The following is a 20,773-nucleotide window of genomic DNA, read 5'->3' on the forward strand; positions in this document are numbered from 1 at the left end:
GGGGGGGGGGGGGGGGGGGGGGGGGGGGGGGGGGGGGGGGGGGGGGGGGGGGGGGGGGGGGGGGGGGGGGGGGGGGGGGGGGGGGGGGGGGGGGGGGGGGGGGGGGGGGGGGGGGGGGGGGGGGGGGGGGGGGGGGGGGGGGGGGGATAAGAATGTACCTGTCACAAAATCTGAGGCTCAAATCTGTGAGGAATTGGCAATTCTCGCCAATAGCTACAATTCCTGCATCCCCAATCTAGCTTACAAGAAAACACTTCATTAACAATTCCATCCCACTAGAGAGTCAATACATAATGCAGAATGAATGAAGCCCAACGGATCCAACTTGTTTTACTAAGCGAGGGAAGTGCTTTCTCACAAATAATATTCTTAATTAAGACATAAATAGAACATCAATCAGACTAATATGGATATATTTTTCTTAAAATGATGGAGTAGAGAGAGAGAGAGAGACCTCATAACATCGACGAATATGGAGTTTCTTCAAATTTCTGCATCCTTTTGCTATGCCACATATCGCTTCGTCTCCAATTCTCGAGCAATCTACCAAGTGGAGTGCTTGTAAGAACTTGCAACTTTGACCAATTCCAAGAAGACCAGAGTTAACAATCTTTTGGCAGTACAGCAAAGCCAATTCAGTGAGCTGGCTGAAAAAAAGGAAGCAGCGAAGAGAGATTCAATCAATAAAAAAAATCAGTTAATCATCGGAGGGGGGGTAATAAGTACCCCCCTAATGCACCAATCAAACACTTATCATAATAACTCCATAATAGACCCCACGGCAAGGAGGGTAATGCATGTATTGCAGATGATAAATCTAGACAGTACATCCATTTGAATACTCAAGAAAGATTTTCAAAAGGAGTTGAAACGAAACAATACTGGCAAGATTTTCCGATGGATTCTAGTCCCAAGGATCCAATGTTGTGGCAGCCGTTAACTTCAAGATGTGTTAGTCCTTTACAACCAGCTGCAACTGCATCCAAGCCTATGTCGCTCAGGAAATAGCAATCACTTAGAGTGAGATTTTTTAACTTCTTGCAGCCTACTCCAATGGCACGTAGTCCCCTGAATCATAAGAAAAATGTGGGAGGGTAAACAAATTAATAATGCTGAGATCAAGATTCTTCCGGATGCTAGTGCCTCTCAACCATTAATGCACACGTAATTTTGACAAGAATATCAGGCATAATGTTCGGTGCTCAATGAAGCCGATGCTGTATTATCATCCCCATCTTAAATTAAGGGGAGATCCCAGAAGCGTAATTCCTTTTCCTTCAACTAGGCAGCAGCTTGCTCAGAAAAAGCTATATCATCACAAAAAATGAGGCCCCTGTGTTGGGAGAAACAATGAATGTTTTAAATTTTTGTATTTAAAAGAATCTTACTTGTCGGTAAATTCTTGAAAACTGTATAAAGCCAATAATTCCAGTGAAGGACATAAGGAGCCTACAGCTACCAAAGCTTCATCTGTGACATTTGTACACTGTAGCTTCAAGACTTTCAAAAGTGGGCATCCTTGGGCTACAGAAAGCACTCCTTTGTTGTGGATAATTTCCGAATCTAGCGACAAAGACTCCAGATATTTGCAGTGCATACCCACAGCTTCTAATGAGACATCCGTTATTTTGGCACAGGCTGTAATACCAAATGTTTTCAATGATTTTCCACAACCACGTGCTAATTCAACCAAACCAGTATCAGTCAACCCTTCACAAAAACGCAAATTTACATCTTCAAGTTGTTTACAGAATTCCCCAACTGCAGCAACACCTTGGTCCCCAACATAGCAACCCTAGAAAATATCAGAACTGAATAAATACTTTTCAGAAAGAACATTACATATAGTAACCTTCAGACAAAGAAGCGTGGGTGTAATGCATTGGGGAAACTATGATTATTATAAATAGAACTTAGAAGCGTCCTGACATAGGAAGTCTTAAAATAAATTTAGGTTCAGCCAAGCTAGACTTCAGCTAGCAATTCCAGGTGAAGAAAACCCATGTCGTTAAAAAATTTCAGTCAAAAGCCTGACACAGAAAAACATTCAGCTAATATGTAAAGCCATTATTCACATAAAAGAACAAGTTCTGTGATGGCAGTACTTGAATAAGAGACGATCATGTATATGCAGGTTGGGTCATCTGCCTTTTCTAAACCCATTTGGATATCTAAAATTCTAAATGACACCATGTAAGGACGGACGTGCCACACTATGATGGCCACCTTCCTACCTTCTGTCACCAATTGGTTAGGCATCACCCTTCATGGACACCCACAATTAAGAAACCAAGAAGGTAAAAAACAAAAAAGAAAGTGCATGACATGCCTACCACTGGCAATGAGCTTCAAAAAGATAATAACAGAATGCTGTAGATTTGCAACAATAACAGACCAGGGGCATAATTCTCAATTATATGGGTTTTTTGAATGAAAAAAAGGAGCATTAAATGTATTGTAGCATATCAAAATTAGGAAACTAAACATTAAAAATTCACGTTTCACTGATTTAGGGAATTTTCTTCCTTAAAATAGGAAACTAAACAAAGAATTACCTGTAGATCCAGCGACTTCAAAAACCTACACTTCTCAGCAAGGGATGTTAAACCCTGACTTGAAATGTTAGAGCACCAAATTAAGCTCAGTTTCTCCAGATTTGGAAAACCTACGGAGAGAGCAATTAGCCCAGCATCTGACAGATAAGAAGACTCCAGCGCACCTTCAGCCCCAGTATTATCAGTTGCATGGTGGGAGTTAAATGGCAAGCACATGACTTCATTGCGACGTCTTCTTCCCTGTATAGACATTACCAGTAAAATTCTGACAAGATCTTTGAGATGCTTTGATTCAATTTGAACCTTAAAAACGTTAGTTTCATTAAATTAAATCCTAAACTTGAGCGAGAAGTGGAATTAATATCCTCTTCTCAAAATCATGCTAAAAGATGACCCAATAACAAATGATATATCATACAAAACTCAACCAACACAATATCCTAAATCCAGACAACTTAGTAGTTACAAGAACATTCAGACCCAGCACGTGGAAACCTTGCCACAACAAAATCGGCACCTGAGAAATAGAAAATGTCGCACTTATCTGTATATCTAGAAGATAGTAACTCAACAAACACAGTTATTTTCATTCAAGTTTAGGGTTTGATTAGATAGAATTAATATTTCAAAGTTTTTACTCACACAAGTTTAGTAGTGAATTTCTCCTCCCTGAATAAGACTTTTTCCTGAGTCCTCAGGTCTAAAAGAACAGTTGACCTAAATCAAATGCGTACAATCGCCCAAGTAACATCAAACCACTCTGCCAATTTCCTTTCTCCTTTTCCCCTTACCTAAATTCACACCACTGTTTCCCAACAATACTTTTTGATATAGTCATATTCCAGTTCACTCTCCAGAACACTCGATAAGCGAATCAAATACTCCAATTACACATAATACACTCGTAAAATCAAACCAACACACGAAATTCCATTTCTAAACACATCAAACTGAAAATTAGCATCATCCACAAACCTAATTGAATTTCAAGTAGGCAATCGAAGTGAACATTGATGGCTTACTGAATGAAGGGGGAGAGAAATCGCCAAGCGTTCGTCAATGTGGACATTTCTGATATTGACGAAACGGCGAGCAAGGAGATGAACAAAGAGCTCGGGACTACCAGTTGCGCCAATTCGTAGAGTGGTTCGGCTGAGTCGCTCGAGTTTGAGCCAACGCTTGCAGACGAGAGAACAAGCATCGCGACTCAGCTTGGAGTCAAGGCACCGGAAGATCTCAATGATCAGCTCATCAGGAAGAATGGTATTGATCCAAGCATGGCCTCGCATTGTATATGAACTCTCAATCTCTTCGCTGATGAAATTTGAAAGCGAAATTCGTTTACATCAGAGATAAAACAGAACCAAACGTCGAGGGGGTAAATCGGAGGAAGGCCTTTATAGTTGGAGGATCGGTGGAGAGGGAAAGGAGTGATTTACCATAATACCCCTTGTCTATGTTGATAACTACCATGCAAGCCAATGTCCACGTGTCTTCGCCTAGTAACTTTCCCTTTCATCCCAGCCCATAGAATTCTCATTGAAAATTCAATTTTTTATTTCTTTGAAATATTTGGGATTTTTATTATTGCCTAAATTATAGAAACAAGCCTTCTAATTTTCCCTTTATTAAAAAACTAATCTTATTATTTTTTTAAAAAATGGTTTAATATTTATTTTTGTTTACAGTATAAAAGCACGTGGGGCTAATGAAATAAAAATAAAAGTAAAAATAAAGATAAAGGACGACGAAAATCGTTATTCGTTAAGGAAGCCAATAATACATGAAAATATTGAAAATGGTCATAAACGACGTCGCTTTGGCTCTGTCCATGATAGGATCATCCAATTCCTTAAACCAAACAGGCCGATTGTTCTTCCCTCGTCCAGTTGCATCGTTGATTTCGTAAGCATACGCCATACTTGGAACAATAAAGCAACGTTTTTCTTTTTCGTTGATTTGATTAAAGAAAAGAAAATGTGAATGTTTGGTGAAGATTCCGTCAGAATTTTACCTGAAAAATCGAATACGGAAACAGCAGAGAGGAAGGTTTAGGAGGAAGACAGAAAGAAAAAGTCTCCGAACAATGGTGCTTCCGCTTTGATTCGTTGTGTTTCTGCAAATTCTGAAGGATTCTCGAAGGATCGTTTGAGAAAAAATTGAGGAAAACGACGGAAGGATCTTGATCTGTGCTAAAGATCATGTCGTTCTCATTCTTCAAGCCGTCGAGGCCTAAAACCCCTCAGGAGATGGTCAAATCCATTAAGGAAAGCCTCATGGCCCTCGATACCAAGACCGTCGTCGAAGTTAGAGCTCTCGAGAAGGTTAGTCTCGATTCCTCAAATTCGCTCACTATTTGAGCAATTTTTCTTTCGGAAATTCTAGGTTTAAGAGAATTGTTTGATGGAATTGCTTTGTCTATGAATTAGATGTTAATTGAATATACGAATGATCCTTTGCGTCAGGCCATGGAAGAAGTTGAGAAGAACTTTGTAACTATGAGATGTATGCTTATTGGAGATGCGGAGGTTGAGCCCATTGCGGAGCAAGTTTCACAGCTAACGCAGGAGATATGTAATGAGTGTCTTATCGATCTTCTAATTCACAAGCTGCCTGTTCTTGGATGGGAAGTAAGTTATTTCCTACATTTCTCACAGTAGATCGCCTGGAAAAACGTTTATCTTAATCAATCTTCAGTTTGACAATGTTTTTCAATGTAGGCAAGAAAGGACCTTGTGAATTGTTGGTCCATATTGTTGAAACAAAAGGTTGGCTCCACTTATTGCTGTGTAAACTACATTGAGAACCATTTTGAGTTGCTAGACTTTCTCGTTGTGTGGTAAGTTAAAGAATATCACTTTCTGAGTTAGTTCATATCTGTGTCGAGTCATGATATCAATCTGCAGATTGGCGTGGTTGCAAGCGTAATTCTATGCGTAGAATACTACCATTTGAACTCTGACGTTCATATCCGTTTCCTTTTTATACAAGTGCAATGCTACCATTTGAACTCTGCTTACGCTTAATCCGATGCTTGTTACACGCAGCTACGACAACAAGGAAATTGCCGTAAACTGTGGAAATATGTTAAGGGAATGCATCAAATTCCCAACCCTTGCAAAGTAAGATGCACGCTCTTTTTTTCTTTTTTTTTCACAATGATCGTTGAGATTTTGGCAATGTGCTAAAGTTGATGCTAATTCAGAATGTATGAATGCCAATACTAAAATGGAGTGAAGCTCCATGATTGTTCTTTGGTAATAATATTACTAAGAAGTATTATACAAGTTTGGACTTGCAAGGACTTGTTGCTCATATTATGGGCATGCCTCTGCATTCTGGGAATATTATGCTTACATATTTGACAATTTTTTCTCATTCAATTTTTGGCATTAACTCATTTAATAATGCATAACCTAATTCGTAGGAGCAGCTCTCCTGTTTGTATTCTATGCTGCCCCAGCATTCAAGATTTCTTTTGGATTTTCATGTTTCTTAAATCCATTTTACTGTGAACCTTACTTGGAATATAAAAATAAGTCTATTGAAGTACCTTATGAATTTGAACCAAAGATTACGCACGTGAGATCTTTTAGAGAAGAAACTGTGTAGTTTTCCAAACATGACAAGTTATTGTTAGTGAGACTCTCATTGGTTGACGGGAAACTCTTACTGAGGTTCATTTCTTCACAGTTTACTTTTGTAGTGATTTCTCAGATACATATTAGAGGCTGCAAGTTTCGAATTGTTCTTCAAGTTTGTGGAGTTACCAAATTTTGACGTTGCATCAGATGCATTTTCTACTTTCAAGGTGAGACATAAGTTGCTGTATTACGTTTTCTTTACACGTAATGCAAAATGCGTTCGATTTGATACCCATAGTGCAAACTTGAAACATGTACATTTCTGGCAGGACCTGCTTACCAAACACGAAAATATAGTTTCCGACTTTTTGAGTGCTCATTATGATGAGGTATGCTGCTTTTCTTTGGATCGTTTTTACTTTTAGTCCCTTAATCTCTTTCCTTTGAATGTATTGATTCTCATACTTTCATTTATTTCATCTCCATTCTTTTGGAAGTGTATTGAAACCCAATGTTAGTTAAAAGCAATGAAATCCAAGGACTAGATTTCCAGTTCGATCTTTGTAGTGCTGGTTGTAATTAACATAGCAACAGTTATGATATGGCCTAGAGTCCTGCTTGTCTGACATCAAAGTATAGAATATATCCCAAATAGCTATTTATACATGATTTTTTAGGACTCCATTTTTGTTCATATCATGAGAGATTATTTTCCAGTTCTTTGACAGATACGAAAAACTCCTGACTTCTTCCAATTATGTAACTAGAAGACAGTCATTGAAGGTTCGTTCTCCCGGGGGCTCTTTTAATCTCCTTTTATATGACTAAATACGTAATTATGGGATATTTTGGTGACAAATGTTTTTTTTTTTTTTTTTTTTTTTTAGCTTCTATCAGAGTTCTTATTGGAATCTCCGAATTCCCAAATAATGAAGCGTTACATTCTAGAAGTTCGGAATTTGAAAGTAATGATGACCCTATTAAAGGTAATGTAATGATTAATTGACCACGTTTAGTGTTTTTCCAATTTGTCCATCAGTTGGTGCTAGTATTATTTGCCATGGAGGCTCAACCTTGTTCCATTTTCGTTACTTTTCCGAGCAGGATTCTAGCAAGAACATCCAACTGTCTGCTTTCCACATATTCAAGGTGATGTATTTTGCTCTTATGTTGGACTTCCCTTACTCATTACCTTGTTGAAGGATCTATTGCCGTCATGGTTGCCTTTTCTTTGCATCTTGCTGGTTTAGCAACCTGCCGGCTGCAGCACCTATAAAATGGTTCAAAAAGTTCTGTTGGTATGTAGTGGCACCAAACATGGCATGAACTTCAATAGACGTTTGAATTTTGAAATTCTTTGTTAACGCTTGGGATCTCGAGGTCTCACTCGCCACATTATGTTCATTGGTCCATTCCCACTAATTTCCAGAAAGGTGGGGAACAAAGCATTTCTTATAAGGGTGTAGCAACCTCTCCCTAGTAGACGCGTTTTAAAATCTTGAGGGGAAGCCCAAAAGGGAAAGCGCAAAGAGAACAATATTTGCTAGCGGTGGGCTTGAACTATTACAAATGGTATCAAAGCCAGACACTGAGCAGTATGCCAGTGAAAACGTTGGGCCCCCCTGAATTGTGAAATCCCACATCGACTGGAGAGGGGAACAAAGCATTCCTTATGAGGATGTGGAAACCTCTCCCCCAAGTAGACACGTTTTAAAACCTTGAGGAGAAGTCCGAAAAGAGGACAATATGCTATAAAAAAAAAAAAAAATCCTACTCATAGTGATGTGAACCTTTGAGATTTCTTGATATTTGATGACGAATCTAGATTTTAAGAGCAAATGGAAATATTTAAAACACGAAGAAGGCAATTGGTTTTGTTGATCAAGTGCAAACCTTTGTGACTTATTATATAGGACAGTATATGATAACTATAATGTGGATCATTTGGTCCTATTATTTTGCAGGTTTTTGTTGCTAATCCTAATAAGCCACGTGAAATCAAGGTTATCGTAGCGAAAAACCACGAAAAGCTTCTGGAATTGCTTCACGATCTTTCTCCTGGGAAAGGTTCTTAGTTTAAAATGGCAGCATTATATTCTCTCTTCATAATAGCTTGTAGAACTAGAAACATGGCAGGCTAGTTGAATCCATCGTTGCGTTCGATTTACAGGTGCGGAAGACGAACAGTTCGAAGAAGAAAAGGAGTTGATTATCAAAGAAATAGAGAGAGTTTCACGCTTGCAACATCTTACTGGTTGAAGCCATTGTTCTCCCACGCCGTGCCTTTATCCCCCAAAACTATGGCTCCTGTTGAGTGAGTTTGCATTTAAAATGCAGGAGAAGTTTGATTATTTGTGAAAGTACAAGTTATTAATGTATAAATAATTCTCTTTAACAGTGTACTTCGAAACATTGTTGCAAAACAGGAATTTTCCACGATAATCATGGAGGTTCGAGTTTTCCATAATTTTTTTTTTTCATTTTTTAATATATATATATTTAAATATATTTGTTTCAAAGATTTTTTAAAGAAATGTTTATATTTTCTAATATAATTTATATTTAAATATGTAAAACATCTTACTTAGATCCAATAACAACATTATTTCTAAAAATTCAAATTTTAATTTTAATTATATATCTTTTCCACTTAATACGTATCATATATTTTACACTTAATATTTGGCTATTATATATCTTTTACACTTAATACGTTGTTAGGACAAAGATATGACGAAAAATATAATTCCGTCACTTAGAGGAGTCCTCTCGAGACTTAATTTTCTGAGTTAAATGAAAATCTCTAATTAAATATATGACTCAACTAATTTAGTATATGCTCGTGTCAAAATTTTGAATAAAGCAGAAATTTTTATTGTCGGTATTAAAAGAAGGCCGATCAAATATTCTGTTTAAGGAATCATTTTGATTGCAAAATCTTGCTTAATTTACAAACAAGGTATATATAGAGATATATGTAACACAGTTTAGCTGGACAAATTGAACTAAATTATCAAACTTCATTCAGTCACAATAAAAACTAAAAGCCAACATGAAAATGCTTCAGAGTATTATGTACCTTCCTTTCTTTTTCTTTTTTAACCAACAATTATTTCAATCAGACATATATGAGCGATGGAAGCTTGAATTAAGGTACAGAAAACTTTGTCCACCTAGTTGTCTCCCTGTCTCAGCATCCGCAAAATGGTCAGGAACAAGTTCAGGATATCTAGATACAGAGTGACTGCAGCCCATATGTAATCATCATATGTAAAACGCTTGATCAGATTGTCCGTATCATATATAATGTAACCCGAGAAAATTATCGCACCAATTCCACCGTAAACCGCCGTGGAAGTAGGACCCAGAGGGAAGAATGCCTACGATTCAAAACAACATAGCATACACTTATGAGTTATGAAGATAATGTTGTTAAGGATTCAATCGAAGTTCTGTTAGAACAAATTCCAAGCGAAGGAGGAAGGACAATTGGTTAAGAAAATTGTACAAAATAGTTCTGTTTTATAACCATTTAGTTTTTGAAAATTATACCGTTCTTTTACCGAGGTTTTCATCCTTTTTAAAGGAAACATTTGAAATCCTACCCAAATTCAAAAAACAAAAACAAGTTCTTAAGAACTAGTTTTTTAGATTTCAAAACTTGTAAAAAATAGCAAAACAAACAAACACGAGTGAGTAGTGCTCGTGTTTATAAGCTTAATTTTCAAAGTCCAAAAACTAGACATGGTTATCAAACGGAACATAAGATTTTTAAGTTCTCTCAACTTTTCCCCCTAGATTAAGCTAAGCTAAATTGTAAAATTTCTACCCCTCCATATAAAATTTTCTGGATCCCCTCCGGGCATTGACAAGGTGCTAGTAAAAAAAATATAAAAGTAGAGTCACTAGAACCACTGTTGTCTATGAAGTAGCAGTGAAGGGGCAGTAAATGACCTGAATGAAGCTAGTGAGGAGGAGGATCATTAGGGCAGTAAACAAAAATGGTCCAAGATAGCTGAAATCTTTGCCCTTCTTTGAGGCCCAGAATGTGTACCCAGTTAAGGAAGAAACAACAGCTGAGGTCAAAATTAGTGCTTCAAGCACAATCCTTCCTGCAAGCACCATCACAAAATCACAATTTTTCATCAATACCAGCACAATTAATCATGCTTACCATCTAATCAGCAAGGCTCAACAATTTACTGTACTTATACTAACCATCAGTGTTAGCGCAGCTGACGCCAACCGTGAGGCTTAGTGTAGCCGTAAAAAGTCCGAGGAAGACGAGGTTCAGAGGGTGCTTCTGCCTGTAAATGTACATTGGCCATAATACTGCAAAGATTTGGAGTTATTGAAAGATATTGAACTATGATGCTAACTCAAACGAAAGAATCAACATGAAGTAATTGATAGAATAAGAAAGCTTTTTAGAAATGGTCCACCAGTCAGTGATGAATTCAACAAGATAATTACCCTTATATCAAATAATGGAAATCGATGATGAATCATGATATATATTTGAACTTATGACTGTTTTTAGCATTTAAGATTTATTTTTATGGAAGACTGTTCAAATCATTTCATAAAAGAAGCAAGAACTCTATAACGGAATCCATTAGATCATCAAATTTTAAGGATCCCTAAACTTGTCATTTGTTGATTTTCACCCTCTGATTTCAACATGATCATCAAATTGAAGCCTAAACTCATAAGCACGTTGCATGTTTTACCCACTACTCAATTTTCATTGATTCACTCACAAATTTAACCCAAAAAAATCCGAAGAATATCCAGAATTAGTGAAGATTAAGATTGGAACGCTATCCAAGTTTGAGGTTTGAGGTGAAATTGGATGAAATTGAAAGTTTAGGATGAAAATTGATTTTTTTGCCGTCATTAACGTTTGATTTGTTGCTCTTGCTTCAAAATGAAGTAAAAGCTAATTCCATCCACAAGTATTCTTCTGACCAAATAAAAGAATCTCAGAGTACATGAACAATTAGGTGATCTACAAAAAATAAGGACGCCAATTTCATAAGACCGAAAAGGAAAAGCCGTGACAATGAGTCCTTAATCGACATCCCAAATTCCGATCCACATAATTCATGAAATAAAAAAAACAAATGCACAATAAAATTGATCCGCCAAGAACCATAAAAAGAAAATTCAGAACCGATTAACGAATATAAAACAGCGACCATTGGACTGCGATTCCGAAATGATTGACTTACAGATTAGGGGAAGGAAGCAAAGGAACAGAAGAAGACCAGAATTTCCCCGGAGAAGGTCGTTGATCGGAGAGTATAAAACGGTAACGGAGGAGACAAGGGTGGTGAGAACGATCTGCGCCGCAATAATTCCGTACACCTTACGGATGAAACCCCATCGGAGCTGATTTTCGCCATAGCTCAAACCTGGATACAAGGTCTCCCCTGATTCTAGGTCTACTTCTCCACCCTTGTTACTCACGCCCGTGTACCCGTACATCTCTTCGTTTTTCGCTCGAAAATTCTCTCGCTGATTTTCTCCGCAAAATTTTCTGTCAAAACAGTTGTTTTTAGGAGGCCACCACCATCACCAATAAGAATGCCGACTGAGTCATAGTTTTGATCAAGTGACGAGTTTGTGACGCTTGAGCATCACAGCCTTCTTCTGGTCGTTGGATAGAAAGAAAAACTGTGTTACTGTATTGTTCTGACGGTCGAGATCTTCACGTGGGACTTCACGGTGACTTTTCATTTCATTTCAATTCTCATCTTTGAGTTTTGAATTTTTTACTAATAAATTATTCCTTTTAAAGAAACTTTTTTTTTTTATAAATAATTTTCATTTTTCGTTATAATTTCTATTAAAAAATATATAACGTTTTAATAAATTCAATAATATTAGGTAAAATAATAACTAAAAATATGATGATTTCAAATATTTATGACATTTTGAATCTTCGTAACATTTTAAAAAGTATTAGAAGTATTTTTAAATTATAAATTAAATCCACACACCCGGCGACTTTGTCTTTAATTACATTAATAGCAATTAAAAGTCAATTTGATGCCCATTTCTCTTTCAAATTTATTTATTTATTCTTAGTTCATATTTATTTAAAACTTTGTTCTTTTCATATATTTTTTAACCCAAACTTTAAAATTTGGAAAATTTAATTTATTTTAAAATTTTAAAAAATTATGATTGAATTAAGAAAAAAAAACATCCTTAAAACTTTCCAAAATTTCAATAATACTCTTTAACATTAATTTTTTTTTAAAAAAATATTGGTGTCCAATGGAAACCCTTAGAAATTTATTTAAAAAATACCCTAAAATTTTAATTAATACTCTTCAACTTTTTTAAAAAAATTCAAAAAAAAGTATTTTTTTTTTTAAATGGTAAGAATATTATTGAAAATTTTAAAAGTTCAAGAATATTGTTGAGAGAGTGTAAATTTCAAACGTTTTTTTTTTAATTTAGACAAAAATTAAACTAAGATTTCAAAATATTAACAAACGAGCTTAAATAAAATAAAATAAAATAAAATAAAAGATTTTGAAACATATTATTTTCCTAGATTAAGAGAGAATTTTCCCTTGTCTTACCAAATTAATAAAGATCTTCGCTTTCAAAATTTTACAATCAAGGGAGCAGAGGAACACCCTTCTGAACTCTCAAACCGTGTATGATTTGAATCCACCAAATCAACTTTAATGCCCATATACCAAAAATCTTTAGACAAATATGAACCTCTGGTTTTGAAGAGAGAGGCATTTATTTCCACCTGCCAAACCAACGAGCAACCAAAAATCAAAGATCACCTCAAAGTTCCATCAATTTAGAGAACGTTTGTCTCGCGATGGTAATAAGACGTTTAAAGTCGACAGCATCAAGTTGGTATAACGTATGTTACAGTACAGTAGAAATCTAAGTTGGTATAATCGATATTTTAGTTCGTTTGATTTGTAAACATTTGTGAGTTTCATGGGAATTTACGAACTCATATACTAACATAAAATCCAACATTTAGACTCCATTTGATGATCATGTATTAAATAAGGTGAAAAGCTTGTCAAGAACTTGTGGTTTCCAACTTTTGGAGGGAAACGAGCAAATTTTGCGAAGAGCTAGAATAGTTATTAAACGGGACCTAAGATAGCGTTAGAGAGACTCACATCGTATTGCTAGATAGCAGAAAGTGGATGAAGGTATCAGATGATGACTTTGTCAAAGAAAACAGAAGCACTGATGACACCAATCAGGCACAACAGGGAGAGAATATTTGCCACTCTGCTTGATGAGTTTGATAAGAAATACAGCTTATGACTGCTGCTATCCCCTCGGAAACCTCTTACAATCATTGCCTGCAGCATAAGTCAATGAATCAAATTTAGTTCGATATATATGAAAACACAACAAAAATTTAAAAAGATGAGCTGAAAGGCATAGAGATACAAATTTAAAAGAACGAAGGGCGATTCTTAGGGTGCTTATGACAGTAGCTCAAGGCATCTCTGCATTTCAGGTAATCGTTCGGTATGGATTTCTTACAAGAAGACAAGTTCAAGGAATCGATCAACTCGTAAATGAGCTAATACCAGTACATTGGAAGCACATCCATAACATAAACAGATAAATCGAGAATTGAAAGTTTAAAAGCAAGTAACATATGATCATGATAGTCATTTCTACTCTATTCTTTTAATAACCGAGGGCAGGATGCGGGAGTTCCATTCCTTACATTATGCTCATGGCCCATTTTTGCTATTTTATAGTGCGATTATTATAAACAAAAACCAACTATTTATCACTCATGAACCAGGATGTGAGGATGTGAGATCCCTAGTAAGCGTGTTGTAAAAATCTTGAGGGGAAGCTCGAAGAGGACAATATCTGCTAGTGGTGGCCTTGGGTTGTTACAAATGGTATCAGAGCCGAACAACGGGCGAAGTACCAGTGAGAACGCTGTGTCCCTAAGGGGGTGGATTGTGAGATCCCTAGTAGATGCATTTTAAAAACCTTGAAGGGAAGTCCGAAAGGGAAAGCCCAAAGAAGACAATACCTGCTAGCAGTAGGCTCGGGCGGTTATACAGGATCTAAATTATTAAGTTTAACTTGAGTAGGAACCAAGACCTCATCTAAGAACCTTGGGGCATCTTGACAGCCAATATATATAATATATTTAAGAAAAAAAATTCATTTATGTATGAAATTTGCAATAGAAGGCAAAGCCCAACCGAAAGGAGTTCTCCAATGGGTCAAAAGAGAAGAGAGATTGTAAGAGCTATAAAAAGGGTGTGCATTTACACCAAGAATCTAAAGAAGTCCCAAGAGAAAATTGATGATTAGAAACATAGCCTTTTGATAACACAGACTGCACACAGTAAATGACGAAATGATCAGTTATATGCAGTGAGTAGGTTACCTGAGAAATCTGCTCTGCATGGCTAAAAATATTTTTGAAAATGCGACGGAGATAAGTAAAGAAAACTGCACGGACAACCCAAAACAAGTAAGCATTTCAATGATATAATGATTTTAAAGCAAAGCACTTTGAATGAAATGTGACATATTGGCGTTAAAGTTAACATTGAAGATTATCAGCCTAGGGCTTGATAATTTGAATAATGAAATGCTTCAAATCAAGAATCATTTGCACAATAAAATTTTGGGGAAAAAATATCGCCCCGAAGTTCCTCGGATAAAGCTGTTCTACATTAATATTTCTACGTCTACAAATCACGACAAGAGCTTCCCCATGCTACCCAAGTAATCAACTAAGAAGGTTATGCTTTTGATGTATGCATGTTGCCATTGTTACTCGATGCTTACCGTCAACCGACTCCATTGTGGTCAATAGTTCCCAGTTTATCCTGCGGGATACAACCCCTAACGCAACATTTCGAACCTGGCAGCAACATGGTAAGTTTCGTAAATGGCAAAAACATAACAAATGAGCCAATGAATGCCACTAAACAATCAATCTCTTACCTCATCAAACACCAGACTGACAAATCTCAAAGAAAGTAAAAGTGTAAGGGTGATTTCAGCAACTGGAACGCCAAAATACACCAAAGGAAGCATAAACCATCGTATGGCGAATGCAAGTTGCTCGGGGGCTGTGGTTGTGAGGCAGAGACTTGCACTTTGGAAGACCTTCAAGAACAATCAAACCAAACGAACCGATCCTCTCAGGTAACATAAAGCCAATTAATTCAGTTTAGTTGCACATTCTTTTACCATAAATGAAGTGATAAAGCAAAATCTAAGGATATTCAACTTACAACAAAAGTTAAACATGCTGATGTACTTGCTATTGACAAGCCCTTCCTCGTAAAAGTTAAAGGGCCAAGTTTTGCAATTAAATAAGAGTAACCTCCCAGAGATGCAGGAAGCTCAGGCAATCCCATCATTCCAGGTGGAGGAGTTCTTGATTGGAGGAGAGATGGCACTCCATCCGCACCCAGCCCCAACATGATGAACAAAATTCCTGAGAGTAGAGAAACTCTTCCCAGTTGATCCTAGAAAGAAAGATAATCCCTCCACTGTTATCACATTGTTCCATCCAATGGAATGAAATGTAGGCCCTGATTTTCACTGACTGAAAGAATTATATGGATCATATAACGCGTTTGATCGAAATGTACCTTCCATAACTCGGTTGGAAGAGTCCATATGGATAGGAAAGCCAAGAAAATCACTAATCCAAAACGGATTGTGATGTTTGATCTTGCTGGTAAGACAACAAGAGCCAAAAGCCATATCTGCCAAACAAAACGAGCAATCAACCGAGATTCATAGAACAAACAAAGGTACAGAGGAAGAATAAATTCATTACATATAGCATGATTAGTCAATTTTCAAAGCTTATTATCCAAGATATTTGCATCGATAAACTACAAAAAAGAAATTACCAATTTGATTCGCGAGTCTACAGAGTGAAGAAACGTGACCGGCGACGAGATGAACTGGCTGATGGGGCTGGCGGTTGCACCGGCAATGCCGCGCAAGACTTTATCGGCGGCTAAAGCTCCCTTCGGTAACCATTTCAGCCACTTCTCAGCTCCAGCATCATCACTCTTGGAAGCTCTAACAATAAAAAACGTCTTCCTCACTGGTTTAAGGACGATTTTCCAGCATCCAACTTTGCCTGAATTTAGGGCAACTGAAAGTGAGGTAAATTTTGGGGCCACTAGGGATTTAGGAACATGAATGGGGGACGGAAGAGGATAGGTGACTGTTCGAAAAGAATTGTACGGAACGTTCATGGAGGACGAGTCGATGAAGAAGAAGAAAGTGAGTTCGCTAATCGGGAGCTTGCGAACTATTCGGTGCCGTCGGACTTTTCCCCGGTATACGGCGGCAATTCGCTCTCCGGCAATTCAGTGGGCTCTCTCGTTCGAACGTAGATAAGACGACAAATCGTCTCACCCAAATTCGTCCACCTGTCGTCTTCCTCTGACGTAAAATTGGATAATCTGATTGAGCCGGCCGGTTCGATTTCAATTTTGTTTAATGTATTATATATATATATATATATATATATTATTTTTTTTTTTTAATGAAAAAAACTTGGAAGGGTTGATTTGAGCGTAGATGACAACGATTTTTTTTTTTTTTTAATGAAAAAAACTTGGAAGGGTTGATTTGAGCGTAGATGACAACGATTTTTTTTTTTTTTTAATTTCTGAACTAAAAAAATTAAAATAACCAAATTAATAAGAATGCAAAAAAGATTAACAAATATTCTTTTAATTTTAAAAAATGTTAAAAAAAACTATCTTGTAATTTTCAAAAGTTTTATATTTTTTAAAAGTTTTTTAAAGGTTGATTAATAACCAAAATTAAAAAAAAAAACTACTTAAAAAAAATTATAAAATATTCTTACTAAAAAATACTTCGACTTTCTATGTAATATTAAAAAATTTAAAAATAATCTACGGAGTATCAATAGACATTTTTTGTCCATATATTATGCTAACAAATATTTTGAATTTTTTTTTTCAAGGTAAATAGTAAATTTCATATATGTTCTTTAAAAATAGCACTAAGGTAAGGGTGTTTTTTATTTTTTATTTTTTAAATTAAAAGAGTATTAATTAAAAAAATTTAAATTTAAACATATTTTTGAAACACAATTAAATGACAAAATACTAATGTTTCAATCTAAAAATAATAATAAACATATTTAAAAGAGGTTATAAAAATAACTTTTTTATCTTTTCGGGGTAAAATTTACTTCTTTTTTTTTTTTTCCCACAAATTAAAGTTTCAAAACGGGTCAGGGCTTGGTTTAACTTATTTTATAATTACAAAAAAGAAAAGGAAAAAAAGTGGGCCAAAGGCCCACTTTACTCCACCGAAAAGCCCAAACATAAGGTAATTACCGGCCCAATCGACAGTTCGCGGGATTCGGCACACACGCGTTCACTACTGCTCGTGTCGTCACGCGCACTAAAGGTCGGGAAGACGGAGACCGGAACAGTGACAGGTAGACATCGGATGTGGAAAGGCGGCTTCGAAAAACGAAAGCCCAATACACGAGGAAAAGTATATACAAAAAACGCAAGTTAAAAGAGAAGCCACCTTCGATTCTCCGTTTGTATTCGTTTAATCAGACAATATATAATTTTTTTTTTTCTCTCATTTCTCTTTCTGATTTCCTCTTCTTCATTGGTGCATTTCATATTATTTTAATCCGTTTTTGTTCAAGGAAATCGAGAATCAGTTCGAGAGAGGCATAGATCGGTTGCTTTGTCTCTGTTTCTCTGAATCTGATGGAGCAGCTGATCAACTTCATCATTCGTCCCCCCAGGTAACCTCTGTGACCAGTTTCGAGATTTGTTCTTCTCTTTTTTCTTTGAATTGCTAGCTCTAGAGTTGGATTTTGGTGTTTGTTCGTGTGTGCAATGCCGAGAAAGGCTAGGGAGTGAAGGATGTTTGGAGCTGAATATTGAGTATTCGTTTTGCTCTGAATTTAAGAAATTTAACTCTTATTGTTAATCTATTTGCTAATCTTAGCATTTGGATCTCTGAAATTTGAATTCTACATGGTTTTCCATTAAGGGAATGGAGGTGGCTTGTTGGTTGAGATCTAAATATTTTTTTCTCTTTCGTTTTTGTCATCATCTGGTTTATAGCTTACATTATTTCCTTTTTTGGATGTTGCAAGCTTGAATGAGATCTCTGTTACTTAATGACATTGAAATGCGGATCCGTTCGTTTTTGTTCTTTTGGTATTGTGTTTTGTAATTATTGCCTGATCATTGGAAATACTCTACGACAACTGTTGTGGGTTCTCTCATTTTCTAACTTCACTTTTGTCTTATTCATTTCCTTCAATTTAACGTTGGTAACTCTGATGGGCTAATACTTTGCTCAATTTTACTCGCAGAGCTGAATATGACCCAGACAATGATTTACTAGAAGATGAGTTCACAATAAGGGGAAAATTGTATCAAAGGAGGGACCTGGAGGTATGATTTCATATCATAGTTGAACCTCCATCCGATTCATATTTGCTTGGATTTCTCCATTTATTTGATTTGTCTACTTTGAACTTGCTAAATTTTAATAAAACTTAAAAAAGTCAGTATGTCACTCATCACATAATTATAAAGTTAGTATGTACGGATGTTTTGTGACTTCAAATTAATTCACTGTATAGCTTCTCTATCGTCGTCAATAAAAAAGTATAACGGGAGCATGTTAAGATGTGGAGTTTTTGTAGTATTTTAACCGTTTGAGACTTCCATTCTGGAATAGAGGCTTAGCAATAATAATGAGATGTACAGAGGAAGTTTTTATTAGAATTATTTGATGATTTGGAGGTAATTGATCTTTCTCTCTCAATTCTTCGTATACCTAGACCAACCTTGGTGATTTAACTGGTAGAGATAATTTTTGGTGTTTGAGGCTTGGATGGATAAATTCTTCGACTACAAAGCTAGCTAACTTGAGAGGACATCCTCTTACCATTCTCCAATTATCCTAGAAGTCGGCAACTTGGCTTTGGTTTCTATCCCATTCTGGTTCAAGTTCAAAACTATACAGGATTAGTCAAAATCTAAGTTTCAACTAAGATCTGTTGAATTGAAAGTCTTGATTTGTTGTCTAGTTTTCATCCTTTCCACCTCTGGCATCTTGTGCATGTGCTTTGCTTTATTTATCTGACTACAGCTTTCAGATCTTTAATTAATGTAGATGTATACTGGCCAGCTTTAGCAGAGGTTCATTGCCTACATGTCCCAGCAAATGGATGAAATAACTTTTTCTTCCATCTTTGACCAAAAGATTACAGTATTTCTTTAATGTGATTGATTGGTTGGTTTGTTTGGATATTTTTTTTTATGCGTTTGGAGACTGATGGCACCCACCCCATCTGCCAATATTGACCTCTACTGCCTTTAATTTTGTATACTATAGTTCATGGAGAAAGTTTTCTGTATTGTTAAAACCATCCTAGCATTATGCAGGTTAAAAACAGTCGGGGAGATGTACTTCAGTGTAGTCATTACTTGCCTATTGTTAGTCCTGAAAGAAAGCCTCTACCCTGTGTAATTTACTGCCATGGTAACAGGTGAGTTAATTTGAAAATTTATACCTGACACACATTCACTGGATTGATCCATATTCCATAATGATTGGTACTTCTTTGATTTGCAACAGTGGGTGTCGAGCAGATGCTAGTGAGGCTGCCTTGATATTACTGCCTTCTAACATTACCGTGTTTGCTCTTGATTTTTCTGGTTCTGGACTCTCTGGGGGTGAGCATGTCACTTTGGGGTGGAATGAAGTAAGTGTCTCGGATATCTCCCTCTTTTTTCAAGCTTCCCTGTGCCTTTTATTATTTATTTTTAGGGGGGAGGATGAGGGGAGTATTTCTCTAGTTTTCTGGAATGATTCATTTTCTATTAGAAGTTGTTCAGAATTCCGCTACAGCGTTCAATCATTCTATATGGCAGAGAACCACTTTTACAATCACGTGGCATGCAGGAGTTGTTCAGAATCCTACTCCAGTATTTAAACCCAAAACATTTTATAATCTACATGACTTCTATGATCTTTATTACCGAAGCTAGAGTAATTTGACACTGGATCTGGGTCGGTCGGTATAAACTTTTTGGATACTCAATAAACCTCTAGTCAGTTATTTCCTTGTCAGAAATTTGTTTAACAGCGGCTGTATTGATTGCCGCTTATAGTTTTTTTTTTTTTTTTTTTGGCTTTGTGTTTNTACTTGATGCATATTGCCATTTTCGTTCCTCAATATATAATGTTGAACTTATTTAAACTTTTTCAGAAGGATGATCTGAAAGCTGTGGTTGAGTATTTGCGGGCTGATGGAAATGTCTCTTTAATTGGTCTATGGGGCCGTTCTATGGGTGCTGTCGCCAGGTTGCCTTCTCCTTCTATCTTCCCACAAGTGCATATGTGGAGTTCGATGAATTATTCTATTTACCCAACTTTCACGTTGATGTTAATTTGACTTCTGTGCTTTGTCTCTGATAGTTAGTTGTTGATGTCAAATTTCGTTGGTAGTATGTTTTTATATGAAAGGAGAAAAACTCCCATTCAGCCCAAGCCAAGAAAGATAAAAGTCACGTCTTCCAAATCAGCAGCTGACCCCCCCCCCCCCCCAAAAAA

General features: G+C 36.4%; 5 protein-coding genes across 7 annotated transcripts in view; 2 read left to right on the plus strand and 3 right to left on the minus strand.

The window, feature by feature from the left end:
* Window positions 1–4,664, minus strand: part of LOC111494443 (F-box/LRR-repeat protein 4) — a 6,410-nt gene extending 1,746 nt beyond the window's left edge. Inside the window, exons 1-7 of one of the 2 annotated variants that reach the window (XM_023144388.1) lie at window positions 4,570–4,664; window positions 3,578–3,869; window positions 2,556–2,795; window positions 1,389–1,795; window positions 883–1,068; window positions 455–647; window positions 159–235 (exon numbers count right to left, since the gene is read on the minus strand). In XM_023144388.1, coding sequence (XP_023000156.1) covers window positions 159–235; window positions 455–647; window positions 883–1,068; window positions 1,389–1,795; window positions 2,556–2,795; window positions 3,578–3,844 — 1,370 coding nt within the window. In that variant the 5' untranslated portion in view covers window positions 3,845–3,869; window positions 4,570–4,664. Of the gene's footprint in view, window positions 1–158; window positions 236–454; window positions 648–882; window positions 1,069–1,388; window positions 1,796–2,555; window positions 2,796–3,530; window positions 3,870–4,569 lie in introns of those variants that run through there. The other variant, XM_023144389.1, reaches the window with a different exon arrangement.
* LOC111494449 (calcium-binding protein 39-like) lies at window positions 4,474–8,534 on the plus strand. The gene is made up of 11 exons (XM_023144396.1): window positions 4,474–4,879; window positions 5,021–5,185; window positions 5,276–5,394; window positions 5,603–5,677; window positions 6,273–6,366; window positions 6,469–6,528; window positions 6,857–6,922; window positions 7,027–7,125; window positions 7,244–7,288; window positions 8,104–8,206; window positions 8,310–8,534. The coding sequence occupies exons 1-11, from the start codon at window positions 4,757–4,759 to the stop codon at window positions 8,396–8,398; spliced, it is 1,038 nt and encodes a 345-aa protein (XP_023000164.1). The 5' UTR covers window positions 4,474–4,756; the 3' UTR covers window positions 8,399–8,534.
* Window positions 8,535–9,086: 552 nt separating this feature from the next.
* Window positions 9,087–11,704, minus strand: LOC111494450 (BI1-like protein). The gene is made up of 4 exons (XM_023144397.1): window positions 11,371–11,704; window positions 10,358–10,471; window positions 10,094–10,251; window positions 9,087–9,519 (listed from the first exon to the last, which is right to left on the minus strand). Exons 1-4 carry the CDS (start codon window positions 11,624–11,626, stop codon window positions 9,313–9,315), a joined length of 735 nt encoding a protein of 244 aa, XP_023000165.1. The 5' UTR covers window positions 11,627–11,704; the 3' UTR covers window positions 9,087–9,312.
* Window positions 11,705–12,678: 974 nt separating this feature from the next.
* LOC111494448 (protein ABCI12, chloroplastic) lies at window positions 12,679–16,580 on the minus strand. Its single transcript, XM_023144395.1, has 8 exons — window positions 16,042–16,580; window positions 15,775–15,891; window positions 15,412–15,648; window positions 15,119–15,283; window positions 14,960–15,035; window positions 14,553–14,617; window positions 13,303–13,491; window positions 12,679–12,911 (listed from the first exon to the last, which is right to left on the minus strand). The coding sequence occupies exons 1-7, from the start codon at window positions 16,393–16,395 to the stop codon at window positions 13,339–13,341; spliced, it is 1,167 nt and encodes a 388-aa protein (XP_023000163.1). The 5' UTR covers window positions 16,396–16,580; the 3' UTR covers window positions 12,679–12,911; window positions 13,303–13,338.
* A 1,035-nt stretch (window positions 16,581–17,615) lies between these two features.
* Window positions 17,616–20,773, plus strand: part of LOC111494444 — an 8,746-nt gene continuing 5,588 nt past the window's right edge. Inside the window, exons 1-5 of one of the 2 annotated variants that reach the window (XM_023144391.1) lie at window positions 17,616–17,942; window positions 18,522–18,603; window positions 19,603–19,706; window positions 19,796–19,922; window positions 20,430–20,524. In XM_023144391.1, coding sequence (XP_023000159.1) covers window positions 17,905–17,942; window positions 18,522–18,603; window positions 19,603–19,706; window positions 19,796–19,922; window positions 20,430–20,524 — 446 coding nt within the window. In that variant the 5' untranslated portion in view covers window positions 17,616–17,904. The remainder of the gene's footprint in view (window positions 17,943–18,521; window positions 18,604–19,602; window positions 19,707–19,795; window positions 19,923–20,429; window positions 20,525–20,773) is intronic. The other variant, XM_023144390.1, reaches the window with a different exon arrangement.

This window comes from Cucurbita maxima, unplaced genomic scaffold (assembly GCF_002738345.1).
Source record: "Cucurbita maxima cultivar Rimu unplaced genomic scaffold, Cmax_1.0 Cma_Scf00020, whole genome shotgun sequence".
Lineage (NCBI taxonomy): Eukaryota > Viridiplantae > Streptophyta > Magnoliopsida > Cucurbitales > Cucurbitaceae > Cucurbita > Cucurbita maxima.

Bases quoted from the DNA above. Each gene is read 5' to 3' on its own strand.
- LOC111494449 (XM_023144396.1), top strand. From the start codon at position 4,757: ATGTCGTTCTCATTCTTCAAGCCGTCGAGGCCTAAAACCCCTCAGGAG. The intron at 5,678-6,272 runs GTAAGATGCACG...GTGATTTCTCAG, and splicing joins AAATTCCCAACCCTTGCAAA to ATACATATTAGAGGCTGCAA. The intron at 7,126-7,243 runs GTAATGTAATGA...TTTTCCGAGCAG, and splicing joins TAATGATGACCCTATTAAAG to GATTCTAGCAAGAACATCCA.
- LOC111494450 (XM_023144397.1), bottom strand. From the start codon at position 11,626: ATGTACGGGTACACGGGCGTGAGTAACAAGGGTGGAGAAGTAGACCTA. The intron at 10,472-11,370 runs GTAAGTCAATCA...AAATCTTTGCAG, and splicing joins TTGCTTCCTTCCCCTAATCT to TATTATGGCCAATGTACATT. The intron at 10,252-10,357 runs GTTAGTATAAGT...TGGTGCTTGCAG, and splicing joins CAGCTGCGCTAACACTGATG to GAAGGATTGTGCTTGAAGCA.
- LOC111494448 (XM_023144395.1), bottom strand. From the start codon at position 16,395: ATGAACGTTCCGTACAATTCTTTTCGAACAGTCACCTATCCTCTTCCG. The intron at 15,036-15,118 runs GTAAGAGATTGA...TGTTGCTGCCAG, and splicing joins TCAGTCTGGTGTTTGATGAG to GTTCGAAATGTTGCGTTAGG. The intron at 14,618-14,959 runs GTAAGCATCGAG...TTGTCCGTGCAG, and splicing joins CACAATGGAGTCGGTTGACG to TTTTCTTTACTTATCTCCGT.